This window comes from Danio rerio, chromosome 15, assembly GCF_049306965.1.
Source record: "Danio rerio strain Tuebingen ecotype United States chromosome 15, GRCz12tu, whole genome shotgun sequence".
Taxonomy (NCBI): Eukaryota; Metazoa; Chordata; class Actinopteri; order Cypriniformes; family Danionidae; genus Danio; species Danio rerio.
This window is the reverse complement of record NC_133190.1, coordinates 99,536-127,500: the sequence shown is the minus strand read 5'-3', so window position 1 is coordinate 127,500 and position 27,965 is coordinate 99,536. Positions and strand designations below refer to the sequence as shown.

The window sequence follows — 27,965 nt, the reverse complement described above, 5'->3', positions numbered from 1 at the left end:
TTTGGACTGGAAGTAAAGTTCAAGAGAGAAGGGGGTGAGCTGGGGTCACACTCACCCATACATCATCACCAGCACAGACCAATGTCAGTAGAGTTTAGCAGCAGACTGACGTACAGTGCAGCTTGGAGAGGTGTTGAGAGTCCGTACCTGAGATGTTGAGTGTGGAGGGCGACAGGGCCACAGGGTCATCCAGTTCATTCAGCGGAGCCCCGTCCTGCAGCCAGATGACCCGCACCGGCTCTGGCGGACCGTGAGCCTCACACCGCAGACTCAGAGGCTCATTCGCCACCGCAGACCGATCCTGAGGCTCCACCGAGAAATGAGGAAGACCTGACCAACACAGAGCCGCAGTACATCAATACAGCATTCAGCAAGAGAGGGCCAGATGCTACTTACAGTGTAAACAGTTGAGGAAAACTGGAATAACACATCAATCATTAGTGAATAAGTCAGCGTTTCCAACCAATGAGAAACAACACAGAGCAAAATCACCACTTCCTGCTAAACTGTCATATTGCTTACATCACAGGTTAGGCAATCTGTATAGAATTGAAAAGGTTGATCCCACGCAGTTTTCTGCAGGTTTTTCTGCTCATTTTTTATTTCTAAACATCTCGGCTTTTTAAATTCAATATTTCAAAATGCAGATAAAAATAAGAGGATGGAAACAGCTAGAGTTACGTCAGGCCAGACTCCAAGCAGAATCAGGAGTATCATCTCAAAGGGGATTCAAAGGGAACACTATTGACGACAGACTGAAATAGATTCATACCTTCCAGCTGGATATATCCCTCAGCAGAAGACGTCTCCTCTTCACCAGAGTAAAGCACACACCGATACGCACCCATATCCAAGAGCTGCACCTCCTCGATCCTGGAACCAGAACATGGATATTACATCCATCCATCCATCCATCAATCCATCCATCCATCCATCCATCCATCCATCCATCCATCCATCCATCCATCCATCCATCCATCCATCCATCCATCCATCCATCCATCCATCCATCCATCCATCTATCTATCTATCTATCTATCTATCTATCTATCTATCTATCTATCTATCTATCTATCTATCTATCTATCTATCTATCTATCTATCTATCTATCACCACACCAATCAAATCAGTGTTACGCACGTGAGTTTGCTGATGACGGTCCAGCTGTGGTCCTCTTCCAGCATCTGAATCTGGTTGGTGTCGGCGTACTCCAGCGTCCGGCCGTCCCGCAGCCACAGCAGGTCCAGCGGCTCCTCATCCAGCCCGAACGCCTGCAGGACACACTGCAGAGACACCGGCTTCCCCAGAGACGAGGTCACGTTACCCGGACTCTCCACAAAACGCAGATCTGCACAAACACAGACAGACAGCAGAGTGACTATCAGTACAGATCTGATCACCACTAACATCAGTCTGATCAACACCTTACACAGCATCTGCTGATGAACCGCTCACATGTTGACTGTGTTCCTGTTTATCTGTGGTTATGGGGTGGTGATCTCTGCTCTGTCCACTTCTGGTGGGGAAAATACTCAACTCTGCAGTTTAACAAAGCGACTTTTATTGACATTTGAGCAGTTTAAAATGATTTAATGTATAATAAATAATAGAGGGATACGTGTGTAGAGTAAGAGTGAATGTGCTGCAGTTTATGACTGGGTTTCTGTAGCGCAATATACAACACTGTCACACACAACAAAGCATGGCACACTATTACACACGTGCAGAAATAATCTGCCAACGGGGGAAGCAAAATCATCTGATGTCAAAAGTGAAGACAAGACTATTGAGCTAGCTTTCATGAAAATCTAAATCATTATTTCTGAAAATATGTTGTGTTTGCTAGAAAATGCCGACTGATTTAAGAGTTTTTAGATATTTGGACTAGAGACAACACACACACTCTGGGTAACATCAGTTGGTTTTCCAGCGTATGTGCTGGATCCACACTTTAATAATAGTACTGCTCTCTAGGAGCTAAACCCTTGGTACTGTACACAGTGGAAAAATCCCCCAAATGAGCCGTACCAGGCTGAACCACGCCATCAGAGACTGTGCTCTCCTCCTCCACTTCTGCCATTTAAGGGAATTGTGTGTGTGTGTGTGTGTGTGTGTGTGTGTGTGTGCGTGTGTGTGTGTGTGTGTCTCAGAGAGATGCTCAGCTCCAGATAAATCTCCCCTCAAACCCACTGTAGGTGCAGAACGTGTGTAGAGGACGTATTCAGACACACCCCACACTCGTGTGTTTTCAGATGTGAAGAGTGTAAATCAGCTCTATCAAACACACACGCACGCACACACACACACACACACACACACACACACACACACACTAATATGGCCACGCTGGTTCCCTCCGCAGTGTTTCCATCTGCTGGAGAGCAGAAATGCTTCACATTCCAGCCTGATAACAAGCTCTGAGAGACAGCAGAGCGCGTAATCCAGCATTAGCCAGTAGAGCTTCAGCAGACACAACTCCTCCCAATGCCTTCCTCACTGCTGTTTCCCAAATCACCCCTACACACTACACACTCATTCACTGCTCCCTACAGCAGTCCACTAATATGGTGCACTTGCAGGAGTGAAGGAATAAAGCGCGAGTGAAGTAAAGTTATTCATATTTACAGTGGCCGAGAGAGTTTAACACACTGACATCTGAGAAACCCATACGACAGACAGCAGCAAATTAAGAAGAGATGTTCATCAGTTTCACATGCAGATGCCGACAGCACAGAACACAGCGGAAATGTTTCAAGAGAACATAAAACCGTGCTGGACCAAACTATTCAGGTTAAGATTATTTTAGGCAAATAATATACAAAAGGAATGTTGTAATGAGGGTGTTAAAATGATAAAAAAACACCTTTCAAAGATCACCCGTTACTTCACTGAGCACTAGCCACAGCACAATAAACAAATCCCGGCCAGGTCCGTCTCGTTTTTGGGTCCCCTTGAAACATGTCCATGGTGTTTCCTGCTGTAAAGCCAGTGAAGATCTTTTCCTAATATGCTGGTGTTTCTTGTTGCATGTCTCAGCTCACCGTAAAATAAGAACAGCTGACGCTAAACTGACATTTCCACACAGTGCTGAGTTCCCGAAGTGCAAGTGTTTTATAACACTGCAGTCAAGCATGATCCAACACACCGAGGTCACGTGACTAAAGCGGTTGAAAGCATTGGTCATTGGTCATTTCGAGACCTGGCGAATCTGCATGTGATTGACAGGGTCTGAATGAACTTCTATCCTCGATTTATAACATTCTTTGTTGAAGCTGTTCCAGAGCAATACATAAACATGAGCACTAGGTGTCGCTGTAGAGACGAGTTTCAACACGTTACGAAGCTTCGACACGTTTGCTTCCACTCTTTTAGTGTCTGATGAAGCCTCGCTCTGCCCACCACTACAGTAAAGAAGGCTTCAATGTCGGCATGGCATGTTTCTCTGAATAAAAATATTGTTTAAACGAAAAAAAGACATTTAAAAAGAGCATATTTTAGAGCCGTGATCACAATCCCGCAGGACTGTGAAACAGTGATATTTATGTCCAGCGTTATCATACCGTCAGAATCTTATACCGGCTCATGCCTGCTGATTAAAAACAGCAGGATTCCGCTTCATCATTCGCTATTGGCAGATTACTTGGCTTGTTTTAAGGAGAAACTCACTTCACGTTGACTCACTGTATTCTGAACTCAACACTGTATCTCTGCTTGTCTAGAAATGCTGACTGATTTAAGAGTCCGGGTTTAGTTGCGTTGTGATTGTTGAATGTGTGCACCTGAACACTGTTAGACTCTCCAGAACAATGTCCAATAGAGCGATATAAGCCGTCTGGTGAAGCTGTCTACTCTGACTATAACAATATCCAATGTCAGGTTTCTCCAGTAAGGTGCAGTCCTGACCAGAGGAGATATGTTTGTGTTCTTCTGTGTGATGAATCCTCAGACGGATTATATCTTCATCTTCTTGTTCAACACTCTGAGCTGTCTGTCAGTAATGGTGCAAACACGTCTGACGTCTGTCATCTCCACAAACACCATGTATTAAATATTATTTTAGTTTACACTATTGACTGGTAGGATTGTGCTTTAGGCACCACCTACTCAGAGTGCATTATGGGTAATTTCCATCTGTTTAGTGTGTGTGGGTTGTAGACTCATTATTGCAGTGCATTGTGGGATTGATTGCTCTTCAGAATGTCCACTATGGTTTCTGACACCACTAGAAATGGCTGCTCCCTCAACTAGTGCACTATTAAGGCAGTAGGGGTGATTTCAGACACAGCCGAGATTTGGGGAGTCTCAGAGCTGTCATTGGCTAATCTGACCCTTAACCTTTGACCCTGTGGAGATGCTTTGAGCCGGTCTGACCTGCCATGCCTCATCCGCTCCACAAACATGCAGAAACACTGACTCACACACACACACACACACACACACACACACACACACACACACACACACACACACACTACAGCACATGAATACAGAACATTTCTCAGAGCATCTCCTCAGGTGCAGAGATACACAAACACAGTCTGACTTCACACAGAGAACACACACAGAGGTGCAGAGTGTGTTCCTGTGAGTAGCTGTAGAGGATTTGAGCTGCGCTAGATAATATAAACATCTCCAGCTTAGAGAACACACACACACACACACACACACACACGTTCACTATTAACTACAGCACTCCTGCCTCAACACACTCCATCAACAGCTCACAGAGAATATATGATCACTGTAACACACACACACACACACACACACACACAAACACGCACACACACACGCACACACACGCACACGCGCATGTCACTCACACTGTGTGTCTGCTCACAGTATCCTAACATTCATAAACCAGTCAGCATTTTCTAGACTAGTGAAATACAGTCTTGTGTTCAGAAATGATGAGCCAGATGAAGAGAGCTTCTCCTTTAAACAAACAGAATACTGTTACTCCAGAACCAGAACCAGAACCAGAACTAAAACCAGAAGCAGAAGCGGAAGCAGAAGCGGAAGCGGAGTGTTCAGCTCGTGTTGGACTCACATTCAGAGACTGTTTATACTGTTCCACAGACTCCTGTCAAAGTCAACCTCTAAACTTTACCAGCCCAGTATAACACACACACACACACACACACACACACACACACACACACACACACACACACACACACACACACACACACACACACAGCCCCATGTTTCTGTCTCCGTCAGTCTTAGCTCCTCCTTCCTGTGGTGTTTTCTCCCTCATTCTTCCCCCTGGCCCTGACTTTCTCCATCATGGCCCCCTCACACACACACACACACACACACACACACACACACACACACACACACACACACACACACACACACACACACACACACACACACACACACACACACACACACACACACACACACACACACACACACACACACACACACACACACACACAGCCCCATGTTTCTGTCTCCGCCAGTCTTAGCTCCTCCTTCCTGTGGTGTTTTCTCCCTCATTCTTCCCCCTGGCCCTGACTTTCTCCATCATGGCCCCCTCACACACACACACACACACACACACACACACACACACACACACACACACACACACACACACACACACACACACTTGCTCTCCCTTATATTGGCCCCACATTACTGTGTGTTTAGGCTGCCCGTCTGCACAGTCTGCACGCTCTGATATGAGACTTTGATAAAGACTTACATTAAAAAATAACCCACGTCATGTCTCTGAATGTGTCCTCAGCGCGCACACACACACACACAGACACACACACACACACACACACGCGCACACACACCTCCTGAAGGACAGGGAATGCTGAAGAAGATGCAAAAGCTGCCGCTGTAATGCTGAGCGGTTGCTATGGTGTTCTGGTGGGTTGCTAAGGTCATGCAATGCTGTTGTTGTGTAAATAATAACATATAGGTGACAGCCTATAATAAAAAAGGTGAGAGCGATGTGTGTTCACCATGGTAATAGGAAGTGTCCTGTCACAGAGCCTCTCTGAGCTCCGCTTCACCCATGTCCTGAATCAGGAGTGTGTGTTTATTACTGAAGATCAGTACCTGCATTACTCTGCTGTGGTGATGCCACAGTCGCTATGGTAACACAACTGCTACAGTAAAACAGCTGAAGTCAGAGTTATTCACCTCCTGTTTATTTCCCCTCAGATTCTGTTTAGCGGAGAGCAGATTACTCCAGCACATCTCTAATCATAGTGACTGATATCTGATGTGTTTCCTCTTCTCCATGATGACAGCACATCATATTAGACTAGATATTCTTCAAGACACTAGTGTTCAGCTTAAAGTCACATGTAAAGGCTTCACTAGGGTAATTAGGGTAAAGTTAGGGTAATTAGGCAAGTCATTGTATAACAGTGGTTTGTTCTGGAGACAGTCCAACACTAATATTGCTGAAGGGGTGAATAATATTGACCTTAACATGACTTTAAAACTATTGAAACTGCTTTTATTCTAGCCGAAATGAAACTAATAAGACTTTCTCCAGAAGAACAAACATTAGAGGAAACACTGAGAGAAACTGAATCTAAGAAACATCATTTGGGAAACACTGGAAATGACAAAAAATTAAAAAAAATTAAAAAAATTAAATTAAAGAGCTTTTAATAATTCTGACAACTGTAAACAAATGAGCCAACACCGCAGTTTTAGTGTACACTACAATGCACCACTTACTGTAGTAAACACTAAACTACACTATTTATTACAGTTAATCTTAATATATATGAACATTTCAGCCCAGAATTAAACTTTATTCAGGATTTCCTAACCCATAAGTGCTTCCAAACTTTCATGAGTTTCAGTAATCTTTTTTTTTTTCTTCTTTAACATGTAAAGTGTATTTTGAAAAATATTAAAGCCTGGTAACCACTGATTTACACAGTAGGAATATCAGAAAAGCAAACACTGTGGAGGTCAGTGGTTTCAGCATTTTCCAGCAAATAAACTCAAACAGGTTGTGAAGAAGCAGGGGAGAGTAAATGACGTGTTCAGTTTTGTGAGTACTGTCACTTTAAAATAGTTTATTAATGATGTTTTATTTTACTAACTGACGAGTTACTAAAAGACTTCATGATAATCTACATGTTAACAACTCATCTACTGTTTATCAATCCAAACATTTATCCTCTCTGCTGGAAATACTGTAAGGTGTAAGTGACCGACTCTATTTCCAATCTGAAGTAAGTGTAAGTACGCGGGGATGTGTTGAGGCTGTGTATTGCGGTAGTTACAATGATGTCCAGGAGTGTACAGGTGTGTGAACAGTGTAGTGTGATCCTCCGGTATGTGTGTGTGCGTGCGTGCGTGTGTGTGTGTGTGTGTGTAGTGTGATCGTTACCGGAGTTCGCGGAGCAGCAGCGCAGGACGGCGGCGATCAGCAGTGCGCAGAGCCCGGAACAGCGCACTCTCCAGCGGACACAGCAGCCGCTCAGAGCCGCGGGGCCACCGGAGCTCTGCATCTTCATCATCTTCTTCATCATCATCGCATATCTCCACTGCCCGTGAGAGAGATCAGACTGCGCTGTCAGGTCAGCCACTCCTCGGTGATAAAGTTCCTTCAGAAACAGTTAAGAAGCAGAAGAAGCCCCCTCTGTAAGTGCTCAGTCCCGCACACCCGCATCTGTGGGAGTCCGCGTCCAGACGCTCGCTGCAGCGCTGCTTTCCTCAGCTCAAAAACTTTTAGTCCTCCTCAAAGTGAGTTTGGGCTGTCGGAGAGCAAACACCCCAAAAGCGCTCGGGCTCTGGTTTTCCAGCCAGGGTGTGTGTTATTTTTGGAAACGCGACGCGGATTTGTGTGTCAGAGTTTCCTTTTGCCTCCAAAACGGCTCTGTCCCATCAGGACTGCTTTCTTTCCCCTCAGACACACTCACACACACTCACATTCCTGCAGTCCAGCCTCCTCCTCCTCCTGCTGCTTCAATACACACACACACACACACACACACGCACACGCACACACACACACACACACACACCTAATTTGAATTTCACTACACTACACACTGGTCTGACTACACTAAATTAATCTAAACTACACTACACACTAATCCAGTCTACAGCCAGTTTAACTAAACTACAGTACACTGCCTTACACTACACACTGATTATAAAGCACTGCAGATTATGAACCGCATCAGAGTGTTTTAATCTTGATCTTTGACTTCCAGAATCTGCTATATGAATGTTTATTGCCTGTATTAATGACTTTACTGCTCGTCCACAGGGAAGGTTCATCAGTAACTCTGTTAGACTACACTACACTGTACAAAGTCAAATATAAACACTTTACTACAGCTAAAAACAAGCTGTAATTTTAGTTTCTCTTAAAACAAGCAGACTCTAGTCATGTGTCCATATACTGTTCACTCTATAATAAAGTAGATATATTCACCACAGTCATTGGACAATGTCCTGGACAGACTAACTATACTGTGAGGATTTACTGAAGATAGTTTAGCCATATCAGTGAATAAAGTTTGACTATAAATAAAGTTAATTAATTAAACTTGCTGAACAGTTATTAGAGATGGATTGTCTGATTGAGTAGCTTTACCTGGACATATCAGAGAATGAAGAGCAGTTTAACAGCACCTACAGCACACGTCTGAGTCAGTTCAAGACGTTCAAGAGCTAACGTGAGCTTGTGGAGTGAAATAAAGCGAATGCTGGAGGGGTTCATGACCACAGCTGAGCTCTGAACTCCTCTGATGATTACATCCAGAACCATTTTACACATCTGCTTATCCTTATAGACCTTGTGTATCGTAGAGTTATTATATATAGCCTTTGCTGTGTGTGTGTGTGTGTGTTCTGTAAAGAACAAAATGTGGCTCTTCCTGCATAAATAAGACTGAAGTCTCCTGTGTTCAGTGTGTGTCTGTGTATTGTGATCCCTGTGATGTGTGTGAGTGTGCGTGTCATGAATAATGCATGTGCGGTGTGTTTCCCATGGCTGCAGCGCTGCTCTGGCCCTTTAAGAGGAGTCTGAGGGTCCGTCAGTTTTCCCAGAGTCTATAATGGAGACGCAGCCGCCTGAGAAAGAGACCATTGTGTCCAAGCCTTTCAGGAGAAACCAGGAGTGGAGACACACACACACACACACACACACACACACACACACACACACACACACACACACACACACACACACACACAACACAGGGATCACAATACATACACACATCACAGTGTCAAACATACTCTTCAATGTCTGAGAAAGGGGAAAGGATCAACTCAGAGATTTGGAAGACTAGTTAGTGTGGACTAGTGTGGGTTAATTTGGGTTAGTGTGGATTAGTTTGGGTTAATGTAGACTAGTTAGGGTTAGTTTGGGTTCATGTGGACTAGTTAGGGTTAGTTTGGGTTCATGTGGACTAGTTTGGGTTAGTTTGGACTAGTTTGGGTAAATTTGGGTTAATGTGGGTTAGTTAGATTAAGAGTTAGTCCAGCACTGATAAACCTGCGCTGCTCTACCCAATCACAGCACAAGCAGTCTCTCTCTCTCTCCCTCTCTCTCTCCCTCTCCCTCTCCCCCCCTCTCCCCCCCTCTCCCTCTCTCTCTCTCTCTCTCTCTCTCTCTGTCTGTGTGCAGGTAAACCTGAACTGCAGGTAACCTGAGCTGTGATCAGATGAAAGCTCAAGATGTTCCAGCATCAACACAATAACAGTGTGTCAGTATGCAGTATGCAGTGTGCTCATGACTCTGAGTGTTTGATGATATTCCCTGATCAGGGATGATGAGCTCAGACTGCTCCTGCATCAGTGTCTAGAACAGCAACAGTCAAGTCATTTCAGATCTACAATGCTCTCGCTAGTCATCTCCCATCAGTATTATCTCCCCTCTTTTGCAACAGTCTTAAAACTGTGTGTCTTTAAGATCCCTTATTTAAGAAGAAGATCCCTTGTTTTCTTGAGTAAGGGATAAGAGACGGTCTCCATGTCGAGGTCTCCATCTGCAGCTTCAGTAACACCTGAAACTCTGAGGATTCAGCACACACTGCTCACCTCACATCATCAGAGCTCTGTTTACACTCCACACAGACATGATTTACAGACTGAGCGGAAGACAGACCGAGCTGCAGAGATTACGGTGTGTGTGTGTGTGTGTGTGTGTGTGTGTGTGTGTGTGTGTGTGTGTGTGTGTGTGTGTGCACGCCACCTTCTGGCTGATAACACAACTGCTCCACTACAGTGTTTACTACAGTTGATCAGTACTCTGTAGTTAACAGTACAGTACTCTGCAGCATTCATCAACACAGAGCTGGAAACACTATAACACAGGATAATACACTGTAGTATGCTTCAGAAACACTATATTTTACAGTAAATGCCTGTATTATGTCATGTAGGACGACAGAGAAAACTATTTTTGTGAAGCTATAGTCCATCATGAACAGTTGTGAATGTATCAAAATAAACTATATGAGACTTGAAGAGAAATCTGATATATGGCGAGATATGCAAATTACATGCAGAACGTACATGTTCATATGTGGACTTCATGGATATTAAATATACGCAACACATATTTCAGAACAGTGCAGAAATGGTTGTTTAATTCTTCAACCATTGGGATTACAAATATGTACATATATGTTCAAATATATACACACACACACACACACACACACACACACACACACACACACACACACACACACACACACACACACACACACACACACACACACATCTGTGAAGAGATGATGCCAACCCTAACATGTGTTATTATCCACACAGACATCAGCTCTTTGGACAGGACACTGAATATACTCTATAACTGCAGTTTACATGTTTCCACACCCCTCAGCATATACACTCCTCCTTCACTGCTCTGATAATTACCTGCACCTTTATAAAGTTCAATTGGATCAATAATTATTGTGAAAAGCTCTATACAATAACCCTGAACTGAACTGAGTGCTAGTTATAATTTCACATCTTCATATATGGCCATATATATCTGCAAATCAGAAATTATCTACACGCCTGCCAAATCCAGACCTACAGAAATCTCCTTACTCAACAGCTCTGTGTGTTTTTCCACAATCAGCCTCTTGTTCATCATCTTGTGGTGGTTTGGGGGAAGCCTGGGTCATGCAGGACCGAGCGCTGATAGTCTGGACCTGCTTCTGCTCCTGCAGGGTCTGTGTTCGGCAGGATTCATCAGTCCTGGGACTCCTCTGTAAGCCTCAGTGTGTGGATTAGCAGATGTGTGTGTGTGTGTGTGTGTGTGCGTTTGTGCATCTGTCGTGAGCGTTCACTGATAATCTCAGAGGCGGAGGGGTATTATGCAACACACACACACACACACACACACACACACACACACACACACACACACACACACACACACACACAGCGGTGATGAAGAGTCAGATCTGCAGCCCAGTGTCCAGATGATTATTATAGAGGGATATGAAGCTGATCCTGGAGTCTGACAGCGCATGCTTCACATCATCTCTCTGCTTCTGTTCTTGCAGGCCTGAACTGATTACACAAATCTTGAAGTGTGCTTACATCACTCCTAATGTCTCAGACTCATATTCACACCTCAGCTGAGCGCTGCACTGTGATTGGCTGATGGTCACTCTCAGGTGTTTGGTTATTGTCAGATAAAAGCACAGCTAAAGTAGTTCCGGCAGGTTTAGAGCATATTACAGCTCCATATCACTCCGCTGAATGATTAGAGAAGACAGAAGGAGAAGGAGATGAGGAGGACACTAATGCTAAACACAAGAGACACTTGAGGAGGACACACACCTGACTAACACACACAAACAAACACACACACACACAAACACCCACACACACACACAAACACCCACACACACACACAAACACCCACACACACACACAAACACAAACACACACATGTCAGCATTTTCTGCAGCATTTATCAGAGATGATCTTCACCTGTGTGTTGACTGCATCATTTACTGCGAGCATTGGGGCCTCAGATGGTTTCTCCTCTGGTTGTCATGTTTGCAGGTGAGTTTTTGAGCATTACAGTTTTGTCCAGCAGGTGTCTCCAGTGTGCAGAAAGCTGTTTCTCCCATCATTACAGTGCAGCGGCCCACACACACACCTGAAGCGTTTCTGTCTGTCAGAGTAAAAGACCTGACCCAGTCTGATGAGCTCAGAGCAGCTGATGAAGGAGTTCACGTCTTTAACCTTCATCTCAATCTAACTGAACCCTCAATCTGATTATAAATGATTATTTGGCTCCATGTTGTTGGTGGTGATTAACTGTGCTGTGGCGACAGAGTTCAGCCGTGTTTAATAAACGTCAGGCAGTGCTGACCAGCAAACAGGAAAAGAACAGCCCAGAATCAACAGCAGCGGAGCGAAACAAGACAACGAGAAACACCGGCAAAGACCACCACACAGAACCATGTGAGGTGTGTGTGTCATCTGTGTCAATGATCAGCAGCTATGTGTGTGTGTTACCTGTGCTGTGTATTCAGTGTCCGGATAGGAGCAAAGCCTGATGGGGGATGTAGTCCAGGTGAATGGCTGGTGGAGCGTACATATAGCTGTAGTGCCCTCTAGTGAGTCACACACACACACACACACACACACACACACACACACACACACACACACACACACACACACACACACACACACACACACACACACACAATCTTCTTTAGTGTCTCCGTCTCTTTTTCCAACTCTACACACATTTTTAAAACAGCATCATCTTTTTATCAAAACTCTACACACAATACTCTCAACTGCACACACAGATCTGCACTCACAATGGCATGAACACACGGCAGAATGAAGCATTCACATCCGCTGGCAAACACGTCTTTCATAATGGGGAATGTTTGGATACAGCAGGTCAACACTGGATCTAAATCTACAGCTCTGTGCTCTCCTGAGATCTCCAGTTCAGTACAGTGACAGTAATCTGCTGACAGGAGGAGCAGCTACACTGAACACATGAGGAAACTGACAATGCTTTAGGCCAAACATGACTGGTGTTGTAGTGTAGCACTTTCAGACCTGGAGCAGCACCATGAGGACCACAATATCTCTCTGTTCCACAGGGGGAGCCTAATGAAGGATGAGGGAGTTGAACAATTGACTGATTTATTGCAGAGAACACACAATAAACATCGAGTGTACTATAAGCAAACAAAAGAAAAGACATGAAATGAGTGCTATTTGGTGGCGCGGTGACATAGTGGGTAGCACATTCACCTCACAGCAAGAAGGTCGCTGGTTCTAGTCTCGGCTGGGTCAGTTGGTGTTTCTGTGTGGAGTTTGCATGTTCTCCCTGTGTTGGGGTTCCTCCGGGTGCTCCAGTTTCCCCCACAGTCCAAACACATGTGGTACAGGGGAATTGGGTAGGCTAAATTGGCCGTAATGTATCAGTGTGTGTGAATGAATTTCCCCAGTGATGGGTTGCGGCTGGAAGGGCGTCCGCTGTGTAAAACATATGCTGGATAAGTTGGCGGTTCATTCCGCTGTGATTAATAATTTTTTTCATTAAGCTGAAAATAAAATAAATGAATAAATGAAATGAGCTGAAAGAAAGGACATGAGAAGCTTTGAAATGAAACTCTATGACACGAGGTGAAGTAAATACACCTGTTCAGTCGATGTGCTTCAGTTCAGACGGATGCTCCTGCACTTGAATGAGTCAGAGCTCAATATCAGATCCTCAGTGCACTATACAAACAGTCCAACAGTCAGGAGCCAAAGCACAACTTGGATTTGACATGAATGCTTCCACTCCTTGGTTGTAGGGGTGTTGAATAAATGGAATATTCCTACCGGTACTGATGAACTAGAGGAATCTCCTTATCGGCTGGGTTAAAGAAGGATTCAGCTGATCAGCTCACACTGTACCAGACCTCACGGCTGGCCACGTCACGTCATGACCGCTCTACTCACTGGGCTGCACTCGCCATCTTCAGTTCCATTTTACACATTAACAGAAACAAACACAAACTCCACAGTGTAGGAGAAACACATGCTCAGCTCCTAATGTAGTGGAACCAATCTCCACACATGCACTGAGACTGTACTACTACTCAAACATGTTTCAAAATGACTTGCATTACACAACACAACACAACACTACACTACACAACACTACACAACACTACACAACACTACACAGCACAGCACAACAATATGAGTGTTAACAGCATTACACAACACAACACAACACAACACAACAACACAACACAGCAATATGAGTGTTAACAGCAATACACAACACAACACTACACAACACAGCAATATGAGTGTTAACAGCAATACACAACACAACACTACACAACACAACAATATGAGTGTTCACAGCATTACACGCTGCTTCCCTGTTGTATTTTCTTAATTTCTCTCTTGTTATCATTTTATGGTTGGATGCAGTTACCCAATTGTCCACTCAATTGAATTACATTATCCCTTCTCTATATGAATATTTAGACACTAGTATATAGTTACACACAGCCTACAATTAGCATATAGCTTAAACTAGCTCTTAACACATGAAAGCACAGTAGCATCAGTGAAAACAATGCTAACAACATCAACATGTCTCATAACTCTTATGCCAAGCATGATTTTACTCGTACACTATTATCAGATGTCCTGATTGTTTTGTATTTAACAGAAACCTGTATTAATTTAACAATGAAAACTTCTGCTTAGCTAAAGTTAATGATTTACTACAGTAACTAGCTAACCATTGCGCACTCACCGAAGAAAGACCAACATGATCAAAAGTGCAGTTCAGTCGATGTTTTAAGAGATGTTCTGGATAAAGATTAACTTATACACTCCAATGAACATAAATACAGCACAATTCACCAGTTTATCAACTCAAAGCATGTGCAGGAACATTCACTGACTCTGTCAACACAAGGAAAGGAAACCTGGCTTCCTCTCTAGAAGTTGGGGAGCGCCCTCTACAGGAACACACAGGTGACTACACCGTTTGGTAAACCAGTTTCTATGAGGGTTACAATAGCATAAAAACATAAACACAGTGTATGTGAAAAAACAAAAGTGAAAAAACACAAAAGTGTGATCTCCAGAATACAGAGAAGAACACAAGTGTGTGTGAGGGGAGTCTGGAGGGGGAGAAGTGTCCATTGCCTGGAGAAGCGTCATGTTGACATGTTGTGTGTGTGTTGTGTGTGTGTGTGTGTGTGTGTGTGCCTGTGGTGTTCAGACACATGTGTTTGTGCCATCTAGTGTTCAGCAGGAGAATAACCTCAGTGACCCTTACAGCCTCTTAGAGCACAAATACAACACAAGCGAGTGCGCAGAGGCCACATTAGTCAGGTGTGTGTCCTCCTCAAGTGTCTCCTGTGTATAGCACTAGTGTCCTCCTCATCTCCTCCTCCTTTTGTCTTCTTTTCTCATTCAGCGGAGTGATATGGGGCTGTAATATGCTCTAAACCTGCCGGAACTACTTTAGCTGTGCTTTTATCTGACAATAACCAAACACCTGAGAGTGACCATCAGCCAATCAGAGTGCAGCGCTCAGCTGAGGTGTGGTATAAATCATCTTAATCCAACATAAAACTCAAAAAGCTGACAATTGTATTGAGTTTATATTGATAACTGTGTGTGTGTGTGTGTGTGTGTGTGTGTGTGTCTACTGGGTAAAAGTGCTCATGTTCATATCCTGTGGTGTGCAGAGGGGATTTTCTCCTCCTCTTCTGTGATTGGCTGCTGTGTGTGCATGTGATGCATCTGCTGTCTCTCTCTGCGTGTGTATGTGTGTGTTGTCTCTCAGATGTGCTCTCCTCATCCCTGGGATGTCCTAAATGAGAGTGGATTACGGCCAGGAGTGTGTGTGTCGCAGGGATGAGCGCAGCGGTGGTGCACAGAGGATTCCTCCGCAAATATGGTAAAACTCTCTGATACACACACGCACACACACACACACACACACACACACACACACTGAAAGATCACTGCTTGATCTACTGAACAGTTTAAAGTGTTATGAAAATGATCTGTTATCACTGTTTTATTTTAAGAATGGTCTGAAGATGAGCAAACACTCTTAAACAGAAAAGGCTGCTCTAACTCTGAGTCTAAATTCTAGTGTCTAGTCCACATATCTAAGAACTCTTGAATCAAGACGTGCAGCAGGAGACGGTTTCTTGTTTTCAGGAATAATGGGTCAGATCAATACTGCTGTTCATAATAACATTAGTTTACTTCACCCATTGCAGATGTTGTGCTTGTTTTAAGGAAACTCAGTTAATGTTGTTAAACTAGACTCTATCCTCTACTAGTCTAGAAGACACTTCTTGATCTAAGAGTTCATGGATATTTGGATCAGACACAGGACAGTCTCAGAGTAAGGGGCGCATGTTTTGCGCTGTCACAGTTGGAACTGCTTTATCTGTACTGGATCAGTTGTTGCAGATGTCAGGATGAAGCTGTGTTTCTGTACACATTAAATGTAGATTACAGCAGGTTTAACACTTCATTTCTGATAGGTTTGGAGATGTTGCAGCTGTAGATCTGTGATCCTGATCTGTGTTCAGAGTAAAGTCGGTCAGCTCCAGCTGTTCTGCCTCTCGACAACTGTATTTAGGTCAATGATGATGATGATGATGATGACAATCACAAAACTCACAATCCTAACAAACACAAGTAAAGCTGACCCTATAAAGCAGAGCGTTTAACCTGTGCTGTGTGTGTTATTGGTGAACTGCAGAATACTGACAATAAACAAAGATTCTGACTCGAGGACAGAGACTGATTCACCAGGGTCTGTAATTAAATGTCTTACATTAAAAATAAGATGTTGCAGGTCTTATATCAGTGTAGACTGGTCTTAACTGTCCTGTTCATGTAAACCCACTCAATCAGGCCGGCACTCGTCCAGTCCTCAACAACACCTGTACCAGAAGATGTATTTGAACTCTGTTTAGGGTTTAATTCTCCTCGGTAGGCCTTGATCTCTCTGAATGTGCTTTTGGGATGAGAGGCTCTGTGTTAATGGCGGTGAGTGTTTAGTGCTCTGTTTATTTGTCCTGTGTGTTTTACTCGTCTGCTGCTTCTCGTGTTTCGCCGTTTCGTTCTGTTCACCTGCAGGGGGAAAAACTCAACTCTGTTGTTGAAAACATGTGTATGTATGCCACTACAGTTCGCTTGTTTGACACATCATTTAAAGATGTGTGGCTGTGATATGACTGAATTAGCATTTTAACAGGGAAATAAAAATATTTGCACTGGCTTTTAGAGAACCTTTAGTGTTTAGCCGCGTAGACGTCTGAGATTTCATTCATCATTCATCACTGTCTTAAAAAGCTCGTAAATCTGACTTCTGTCAATGTGCAATGCTACTGAAATATGAACAGCTTTTTCAGTATTAGCAAGTCTACATTCATCACCGTTATAGTTTTATGAGTAAAACAGAATAAGGAATGCACATTTACTCTAAATTTCAACACGTTTAGGATCTGAGCATGTTCAAGCGTCTGATGATGATTATTGACTCATGTAGCACTCGATGTAAACACTGTCCTATAATTCAGCATCAGCAAACATTTACAGAGACCTGCTTTAGGATGTGACGCGTCATCAATGGGACATATTACAGCCGTCGTGCTGTCTAGCATGTTGTTCATGTATAAAGTGAATTAATTTATTTCTCAGTTCAACACTGAAGATGGTCGCAGTAGATCTGAGTGTAATTAATCCTGCGACTGATGAAGATGATGATTTAAAGCTAATAATGTTCACTCATGTTTGATTGAAGAGGAGTAAACATACAGTAATACACTGAATTATGTGTGTTAATAATGACATTAACAACTCATCAGTGTTTATCAGCAGTGTTAAATCATAAGAGCTGTTAGCATCAGAACACACTGACGGACGCTCAGAGGAAATGACATCATCTGCTGCATCTGTGAGCAAGACAGAAAAACAGGTGTGTGTGCATGTGTGTGTGTGTGTGTGTGTGTGTGTGTGTGTGTGTGTGTGTGTGTGTGTGTGTGTGTGCATGTGTGTGTGTGGGAGCGAGATAAAGATAAAGCTTTAATCTTCAATCCTGGAGCAGTAAATAACACTTTCAATCTCTGCTCTGAAAAACATTCATTTTAACAAGTATTTTAGAAGATAAAGATATCAGGAAACGAAAATATCATGAAGTACTAGTTGGCGGTTCATTCCCCTGTGGCGACCGGGGATTAATAAAGGGACTAAGCCGAAAAGAAAATGAATGAATGAATTTATATATATATATATACTCACATTATATCATGTTTTTCCTTTTAATTATCCACCTTGAATGACCCATTTACATTAAAATATCCTCAATATCATGATTGACTTTTAAAGGCATTATTGATAATCAGTATTATCTGCTGGTATTTGTGCCAATATCAGGATTCCTGTTACAAAGAAAATAATAAAAACAAATAGAAAGGAAAAAGCTGAACTGAAATCTGGGATAATGACACACTTCAGGCTCAGCCTCGATAAGTGAATGTAATGTATTGTCTTTATGCTTAGCAGTGGCTTATTTCCTATGAGCCTGCTATGAATCAGACAGATGCATTTCCCTCTACGTTTACATTTAATCCTTCAGCAGATGCTTTTATCCAGAGCCGTTTACAAATGAGGACAATGGAGGCAGTCCAGCAACAGCATGTGCTGAGAGATGCGATGGTTAAAGACTCATCAAACGTCCTCTTTACCCAGACATGTCCTTGTTTTGGGACTTGAAAATGAGTCCAGGCGAGGTCTTTATCTGTCTGTAGTTGTGTTAACGGTATGTGCATTTGCATGACTTTATACCTTTTCTTTTTGCACCATGTTTGTGACAGATTAAGTTTAGTGAATGCTCCGTCAGCTCTTTTAGTTTCCAGAAGTAATGATGAAGGTAATGCCCAACCTGAGGTGTGATCTGGGGAAAACTGTGCCAAATCTAGCCAGATGAGCACATCGGCACCTTTCTGCTACGGAAAACAAATCACCGACATTACTTTTGTCAATATTCTCAATAATATAGTAAATGCTCTTCTTTTCTGAGAAATGATGAATAAATGTGTTACTTTAATGAATTCTTATCTGATTATTTAATTTACCTCCAACACTGAACACAATTTTCCACAATTATCTCACGTTTCTCAGACTTCCTGTGTGTGTGTGTGTGTTTCTCTAAGGGGGCTTCATGTTCAAGCAGTGGAAGGAGAAGTACCTGGTACTGACTGTGGAGGGAAACCTGATGGTGTGTCGAGATGCAGATGCTCCTGCTGACCAGGTGGTGGCGCTGCAGAGTCACTGTGAGTCTCTAGTTGAGGGCAGAGAAATCCTGGACCTGCCGCGCCTGCCTCCTGGAGGCCGGAGAGACTGCTGCTTCGCCATCATACTGAACCAGGACAAGTTTATTCTGCTGCTGGCTGACGGGCCTGAGGAGTGCAGGTCTCTCTCTCTCTCTCTCTCTCTCTCTCTCTCTCTGCTTACTCATACACACACACACACACACACACACACACACACACAGTTAATGTACTAGTCCAGCAAATAAACTAAAGCTCTTCGTTTGTCTCCTACAGTCAGTGGCTGAAGCTCCTCAGGAAGGTGAAGGAGGTGAGCTTCTATTATTATTATTATTCATTAATCTTTTATACTCATCAATTATTGCTGCAATGGACAGGACTCAGACAAGTATTGGTTGGAACAGACTGGTTTATTGCAGATATTGTACAGCTGGATAAGTTCAATGATGATATTAGAAAGCATTTGGATTACCAGAGTAAAGGATCAGGATGGCTGTGACACTGACAGGAGCACAGGGCGTCGATGAAGGAGATCAGCATCAGCAAAGAAGGAGATTCCTGGAGCATAAGTCATGTAAGAGTCTGAGACAAGGATGACAAGGAGACCAGAAAATGAGTGAGTAGGAACTTTTATAGTGGAACTCTGTCAGGGGCCGAGAATGTCATTCCTGGGGACTCATGATCTCTCCTTGGGTCCTTCCCAGTCAACCCAAGACTTCCAATTTAGCCCATGACAGGATTTCCTTCACAGAGTAAGCAGTTTCCTCCTTCATGATCATGCATTCCAGGCTTCCGTCAATATGCCCAAGCCTTTGCTGGGTGAATGGGGTCTGGATCTCCAGGAGATTTGTCAGGGGTATGCATTCTAGACACAGTGTCAGCTTTAGTATTTATGGAACCAAGATTATGGGTTTTGCTCCATTCAACCAGTGTCCAGTCGTTCTTCCAGAGCTGCTTTGATGACCAGTATCTCACCATTCCCAGTGCTGTAGTTCTGCTCTGCCGAGGAAAGTTTGAGAGAGTGGGAATGCGCATGCACAGAGTCATAAGGTTCTCTTGCTGCTGTGAAAGAACAGCTCCTACTCTGTACATAGAGGCATCTCCTTCCACAGCACAGGGTTTTGCGGATCGGAATTTACCAGGAGGGAGCTTCAGTTTGCAGGGTCTTCATGTGTCTGTGAGGTGGAAGTTGTGAGGGTCATTTTGGGCAGAAAACATCACAGAAGTGGAGTTACTCGGTGAGAATTTTGACAAATTAATTCTGAAGGGGAATTGCAATGAACACAGAGTTCAAGGCGATGGTCCGAGCAGGAGACAAGGATTCAGGAAGATATGACTTCTCCAGTGACCTAATCGATGGATGGACTGTGGGAAACAATCCACTGGCACCCTAGAACGATCTCAGTGGTGGAATCCTCCTGAACCAGCAGCTTGGTGTATTCCTCATGAATGTTTATTGAGATTGGACAGATGTGCAATGATCACAATCGGGGGCAAACATTTGTACACAGGGAATCCAGAGTCATGGTCGAATTACAGGTGAATCGTCAATACAGGGAGGCAGCAGGCAACGTAAACAAACAAACAAACAAACATGGCTCAGTACACAGTAGGACACGGCAAAGAAAACCCGTTAGCGATCTGCAACCACTACATCGCTGATAACCATAACAATAGCGTTCCTTTTATCAAGATATTGGCTTTTAATAGTACTTATAAAATATATTTATATATCATAAAATACATATATTTCAAATACAAAACATCAATTTCTTATTAAAGATGAGCATATATTTAACAATATAATTTTCTAATGTTTTTTGCGTCATTTTGAGTGAAGGTCTTTGGTTTTCATGATTTGTTTCACAGTTCAGTTTGCTTTGTTTAAAATATTTTTGCACGTTTAGTCTCCTGCTAGTTTCTCTCCCGTTTCCGTACAGTTGAAAACACAACATGTGATTACAGCACAACACTTCATTTTTCTGATATACTGTATATATATTTTGATGAGAAAAGAAACACTGTATGCCCCCCCAGTCCTTATGTCTTTCACCCAGGGCCAGAACACAGGATTATTCCCAATGAATGTTGTATAATCGTCACGTGTCCGAGTCTTTGCCAGATCCTATATCAATGATAAGTGTTGTAATCTCCCACGAGAGATGAACCGAGCGCTCTCCATCTTTAATCTCGGGATTCGGAAAGCGCTGAGATTAGGGTATATTTCAGTGTGTGCTGTGTGTGTGTTCAGGGTGTGACGTCTCCACTCGCCCTGAAGAGACAGCAGAGCATCACGCCGTGCATCACAGACAGAGAGACGCTGTCAGACCTGTCCAGCGACAGAGATCCGTCTTCACCACACCTGAACTCGCCACTCCTGCGCTCCAGAGAAAACTCCTTCAGGCACAGAGGTGAGTCTCTGATATACACACCTGAGCTGTCCTGCTGCTGGAGGGTTTCTTCTGAGTTGACAAAACCAAACCATGAACAAATCTTAACTTCCTCTCTAGGAGTTTATAATGGATGTGCAGAAGGAGGCGGGACAGCAGTGGCCAACAGCCAATCACAGGCCTCGAAATATAAAGATACTCTGATTGACTGAGTCAGCACAAATCACAGATTAAAAAAGATTTGGACCATTAATGTGATCCATGATGCGAGTGTAAGTGATGTAGTGTGTGTGTGTGTGATGTCCTGCAGCTGTGTGTGTGTGTGTGTGTGTGTGTGTGTGTGTGTGTGTGTGTGTGTGTGTGTGTGTGTGTGTGTGTGAGAGAGAGATCAGAGTCAGGACTGTTACACTATCTCAGGTGTGTAAGTGCAAAGCATTATGGTCATTGTAGTTCAAGTGGTGTGTGAGTGGCCTGTAGTGGCTGTGGCCCCCCTGCAGATAATGGGGACATTACTACATTTTTAGAGGGTTATTGTTTTTACCATTTGGCCATCATTGACATGTACAGTCAAAACTGCTTCACTTAAATACCTAAAAAAACTTCTTGCTGCTAAATAGGCAAAACCTAGGGGTTTGAAGGAAAGAAGCAAAGCATAAACATTTCAGATTACATTAAATGCATATTTTGGGACCAAACTGTGATCCTGAAACTTTCTTTCAGCATGTCCGCAAATGATTCTTGTTCTGATCATGACTAAGCAGATGTGCAGACATTAGAGATGTGAATCTCAGAACTCAGGCTGATAGCATACACATCTCAATGATATGATATATGAAAGACACACATGAAGCAGCAGCCAACATGATATGATTTACCTCGCCGTGACGCAGTATGATCCAATTTTCACTGGGTTCAACTCAATGTGATTAGATGCAGTGGAAACGATCTGATCCTCTTCCTGTTTTATTCTATCTCTGTTTCTCAGCTCTACTAACACAGACTATAGACACAGACACCGCTGCTACACTCAATCACATTTTACTTCTTGAAATCACTGATAAACAGTGCAGGTAATAGTGATTTCGTCATATACGTTTATTTATTGCGTACAGAATGACATTACTGCAGTGATAGCTCAACATTAGTGGCTTCTAGTTGTCAACTTCAGAAGTACAGCTCCTGCAGACACAGGTGAAGTGATGAACCCTCTTTCTGTTCACGATGATGGAGTATATCAGGGTAAAAGCAGAAATCATCCCTGTTCGTGCCTTTGTGTTTTATTAGAGCACTTTGGCACAGACAGAATAAATAATCCTTACATGCAACTGATTGAAGGAGAAAAATCTCCTGTAAGGTCAGTTGTTCAGCGATAAGCTCTCTCTCTCTCTCTCTCTCTGTGTGTGTGTGTGTGTGTGTGTGTGTGTGTGTGTGTGCACTGTAATCTCTTAAGCATGTTTTTCAATTTTTTCCTGCTTATTCTTTCAGCTATGTGCAGTATTTTTGTCTGTCTTTCGCTGGTGATTGCTGTAAGACCAGAGCTTACACTAATATTTAATTCAAACAGTTTTGCTCTTGGGAAAAAAAAATCTAAATCTTATTTTAATCTATTTTCCTGAGTTCATCGAGAGATTTTATTAGTTCATATTGCATTCATGAGTGTTAATACGTCCTAACATTTCTGTTAAAATGCTGCTGGTAAAAATCAAACATTTGCTCAGTAAAGAGCTGAACACAGGCACATGACATGTGCACAATGCAGATATCTGTATATGTAGTAAAACTGCTATGTTTAGGTTACCAGAGACAGTTTCCCCCAGATGAATGACTACAGACATAATAGACACAGAATATCAGTCATGTGAATGTCTGAGGTGTAAAATGTAAAGTGCTTTGAGTGTTCAGCAATACACAGTAAAAGGCATAAATGCATTTATCTACACCTGAAGGAACACTGTGATTTCCTCCAGCCATATTTCACACCATCAATATTATCTAAAGGTCGAGTAGAGTTATTTTCTAATAATGTCTTGTTTTACAGGACATTAAAGAACAGCCCATCTGTCATTACAGAGGCACACCGCAGGTCCATGATTACTGTGATCATAGGCTAAATCAAACATCTGTTTGGTCAAACACATTAAAGTACATAGTAAGACATAACTAACCTAACTAAGACTTTTATGTATAATTAATATTAAGTAGAATTAAATATAAACAAAAAAGCATGTCAAGTAAAGTCATACAGTTATCATCTTAATAACAGGCAGATAATGGGCCGTTAGTAAATGGTGTAAATTGTCAATCGTTAAACTAAAGTGTTACCTCACACCATGACCTAACAACACGCCACTTTCCCATCATAAAAGGAGTTTTTAATGTCTCTTAGAAATGCTTTCTGTTTCTGCAACATCGTGACAGAACAACAGCATAGACTATGACAGAGATCAGCTCAGCGGCTGAGTATATTCAGTGTTCAGTGCTCCCAGCGGGAGTTTAAATGTCCTTTTACCTGACACGTATTAGACTGAAAGCAGCAGCAGAGCTCACCTCAGATCTGGAACATAAAATAATGAGCAGACGGGTGAAAATCAACATCAGAACAGAGATTCAATACTCAGCAGCCTGTTAATAATGATCAAGTCTAGTGTGTGGCACATTGTGTGTTTGTTAGCACTTTGGTCAGGGTCTGCATCTTCATATGGCCGCGCGCATGTGTGTGTGTGTGTGTGTGTGTGTGTGTGTGTGTGTGTGTGTGTGTGTGTGTGTTGCAGGCAGTATTACCCAGCGTCCCCCACGCAGCCCGACCTTGGCTCCAGCTCCAGCTCTGCACTCCTCGGACTGCCTCCGGCACGGGAACAGCAGCGATGCGCGGGCCGTCCGAGCGGTGTGTTTGCTGATGGGTGGAGCGGCTGCGTCCTCTGCTCTGGGATACCTGAACTCCTGCCCCCCCGCTGCAGCCAGCTCCAACATGGTTGTCCGCGCTCCAGACATCAGCCACTCCACCGGCTTCTCGGACAGCGGCGCCTCATACCACGCCTGTAGCCAAGCCATCGAGTCTCCGCACTTCAACAGCTTCGACTTCGAGGGAGACTCCGACTTCGACGCCTTCGACTGTGGAGGATTTGCTTTCTGACACCACTGCTTCACCACAGTCTGAGGCTGATATGAACACACACGAGGAGCAGATTTACCAAGCAGACAACCTTAAAAACAGATTCCAGTAGGCAAGATTGATGACTCTGAACTATTAGAAACCCTCCTCTTTAACATGTCAACTGCAGCAGAGTTTAATACTCACCCATCATTAGAGCCAGACACAATCTGTGGATAATATTGGCCACTTCTGCAGGGAATTTTGTACAATATCAGTCGATTTAGGCAGGATGAGTGTATTAATTAAATCATTAATATACAAATACTACCTTTATTTAAGGTTTGAAATGCATTGGATCCCCTTGTTTGGTAAGACAAAGCAAGTCTGTCATATACTATATATTTACTACCAGACTGAGAACAGGACTTTATAAGCTGTACTGTGCATAAACCATAAGCATTTGCCTATAAGTAATTTTACTGAAATCAATATTTGTTGATTTTCTTTCCAGCTTAGTTTTATTAATGAAGCTTTATTAATCTGAGGTCGCCACAGTGGAATGAACCATCAACTTATCCAGCATATGTTTTACACAGCGGATGCCCTTCAGCTGCAACCCATCACTGGGAAACATCCACACACAGTCATTCACACACACAAACACGAACACACACACATACACACACACACACACTCACACACCTGGAGGAAACCCACATGAACACGGGGAGAACATGCAAACTCCACACAGAAATGCCAACTGACCCAGCTGAGGCTCAAACCAGCGACCTTCTTGCTGTGAAGCGACAGCACTACCTACTGCGCCACTGCATTACCCTGAAATGAATACACAAACTGAACAAACACATATTTACATGCATTTAAATAAGTAAATAAGTAGACTTGCTCAGGGCTTAAATTGTGCAGGAACACACCGGATCCGGATCCGGCACCTTTAAAATCTGATATGGCACCTCATTTCACTGATCCCCCTGCTCAACCGCCCTCCCCTTCCATCCGCTGTTCATTTTCACTTACTTCCGCAACTCCCCAACCCTCTTCACTTTCGTCCACAACACCCCTCTGTCATCCAATGCCAAGCCACAACATCCCGTTACCCTGATCTGTGCTGCAACCTCGCAACACACACATGAAGCACTGAACTGGATGATGTGCTGAATGAAGCCATCACTACATGTGGACTGTCTTAAACAGCATCCCTTTACACAACACTGAGTTTCTTATATTTTTCTTTTAAATGTACTCAGACTCAGAAAGACCCTTGTCAGATTTTGTGAGTCACCCGACAGTGATGTCCTTTAATTTAATGTTATGTATCTAATGTAAAACACATTGCAGGTCTCTTTATGCATTTATATTTCTCCATTATCTTAATCAACTGTGAGGGTTTAAAGGTTTAATGTTGTATAGTATTTACTGAAGATGTGTGTAGTTACATGAATAGTATGATGCACATATTGTCATTATATTTATCCTTATTGTATGAACAGACTTTACTGATTAAGATGAATCTGCTTTTTCAGGGTTTTGAAAACTTTTGTATGTCTGAAAAGAGGATTCTTTCATCCTTTCCTCATTCATATTTCCCTTTAGCTGATATTGTTTTCTCCGTGTGACCGTGTTTTGATGAGCTTTTATTAAATGGAAACATACTGTTAAGCATTAAGAGTGTGTCCATCATGTTGCCAGTGTGGTAAATGACTGTAGTAAACACAAACATACTCTATACAGTAGCTGGTCAGGCTGAATGAGACACCACCCAGAGACTTGCACAAACACACATTTTCACCAGTACCAGTAGACTTGAGCTTGCCCGTGGCCTAGATTTGATTGGTGCAGTTGTTGTATAATCAAAGACTGTCAGATAATTAAAGATATGAAACATCGTAGATTCATTCATAAAGCAAGCATTTGTGAACTGACTTTACACAGTTATTATGAGGTTTAATATAATGACTGATGTTACACTCATGGGTCAGGCTTTACTTAGAAAATGTGGCTCAGAAGTGTACTCTTTAAAATAAGTGAGCGGTTTCTGTAGTTTAGCACTGGTATAACAATGCTGCATAGAGGTTTGGTTTTTAATGTCACACAGTAAGTTGTGGCCCAATTGTTGAGTTAGCATAAGTACACTAGAATCATTCATTCATTTTCTTGTTGCTTAATCCCTTTAATAATCCGGGGTCACCACAGCGGAATGAACCATCAACTTATCCAGCACATTTTTACGCAGTGGATTAATACTCTCTTAACTATTTGCTGACCCTAACCAAAGTTATATTGTATTGTGTGTGTGTGTGTGTGTGTGTGTGTGTGTGTGTGTGTGTGTGTGTGTGTGTGTGTGTGTGTGTTTGTGTGCGTGTGTATAAATACATATATGAAGCATTCAGATGAAAAAAAATCGCCACCTGAAATTTCCATAGACAATAACCCTTTTTCTCAGCCTCTTTTGTTTATGATGCAGTATTCCACTTTAAAGACCATGGAAAGAACTTAAACTTTGCCTTAAAAGTGCTATTAGTGAACCTACACACAGGAGCTGATAACAATGCAGATTTTATAAGAATATTTCAGATGGCGTTTAGAGTTTTTTGATCTGAACTGTTCATATATATATATATATATAAACACTGTATTTGGCATTAAACGTGAAAATGATGACCTCAGTATGTGTTTATTTCATATACAGGTTCCGGTTGGTTGAGTCAAACAAGCCCCGAGTGCCTGAATGAGGTGTGAAATACAGCCATTCCTTCACCTCTATGATAATGCAGATGTCTGAGGGCTAAAGTCATGCTGATTAGATCAGGGTGGGGGAAACCTGTGGGGGAAAGAGGATTCCAGCACTACTTCTGATAAAAGGAGGTACATTTAGTTTTAGCAATACAGATGAGTTTCTGCAATCAGAAGAGAACAGATTAGCAGCATTTTAAACAATCTATTGTGAAAAGTCCTGCAGAGTAAATGATTACATCCACCTTCAGTATTGTCGTAATGTGCTAACTGCTAGAGTTCTCTTGACTCATGTATATGTAAGGTATTGACAGCAGAAATGAGGTTAGGGTGCACCTGGTTAATGTGTACAAACTTGCCACATTCCTCACCCCTGTCCCACTGCTTACACCGCCCCTTTCTGCTCTGCT

The 27,965-nt window shown here is 42.8% G+C and overlaps 2 protein-coding genes across 17 annotated transcripts in view; one reads left to right on the top strand and one right to left on the bottom strand.

The window, feature by feature from the left end:
* axl (AXL receptor tyrosine kinase) overlaps positions 1-7,884 on the bottom strand; it is a 48,665-nt gene extending 40,781 nt beyond the window's left edge. For 14 of the 16 annotated variants that reach the window (XR_012391191.1, XR_012391192.1, XR_012391193.1 and 11 more), the window contains exons 1-4: positions 7,380-7,884; positions 1,142-1,349; positions 773-873; positions 148-330 (exon numbers count right to left, since the gene is read on the bottom strand). Coding sequence is in view for 8 of the 16 variants with exons in the window: in XM_073924248.1 (XP_073780349.1) it covers positions 148-330; positions 773-873; positions 1,142-1,349; positions 7,380-7,524 (637 nt within the window). In the remaining 8 variants the exon portion in view is untranslated. Of the gene's footprint in view, positions 1-147; positions 331-772; positions 874-1,141; positions 1,350-1,430; positions 1,540-7,379 lie in introns of those variants that run through there. The other 2 variants (XM_073924254.1, XM_073924255.1) reach the window with 1 other exon arrangement.
* Positions 7,885-15,804: 7,920 nt separating this feature from the next.
* Positions 15,805-26,488, top strand: si:ch1073-83n3.2. Its single transcript, XM_017351114.4, has 5 exons — positions 15,805-15,920; positions 19,201-19,459; positions 19,594-19,627; positions 21,569-21,728; positions 24,479-26,488. The coding sequence occupies exons 1-5, from the start codon at positions 15,878-15,880 to the stop codon at positions 24,838-24,840; spliced, it is 858 nt and encodes a 285-aa protein (XP_017206603.1). The 5' UTR covers positions 15,805-15,877; the 3' UTR covers positions 24,841-26,488.
* The last annotated feature ends 1,477 nt before the right edge of the window (positions 26,489-27,965 follow it).

Bases quoted from the DNA above. Each gene is read 5' to 3' on its own strand.
- si:ch1073-83n3.2 (XM_017351114.4), top strand. From the start codon at position 15,878: ATGAGCGCAGCGGTGGTGCACAGAGGATTCCTCCGCAAATATG. The intron at 19,460-19,593 runs GTCTCTCTCTCT...TGTCTCCTACAG, and splicing joins GACGGGCCTGAGGAGTGCAG to TCAGTGGCTGAAGCTCCTCA. The intron at 21,729-24,478 runs GTGAGTCTCTGA...TGTGTGTTGCAG, and splicing joins AAACTCCTTCAGGCACAGAG to GCAGTATTACCCAGCGTCCC.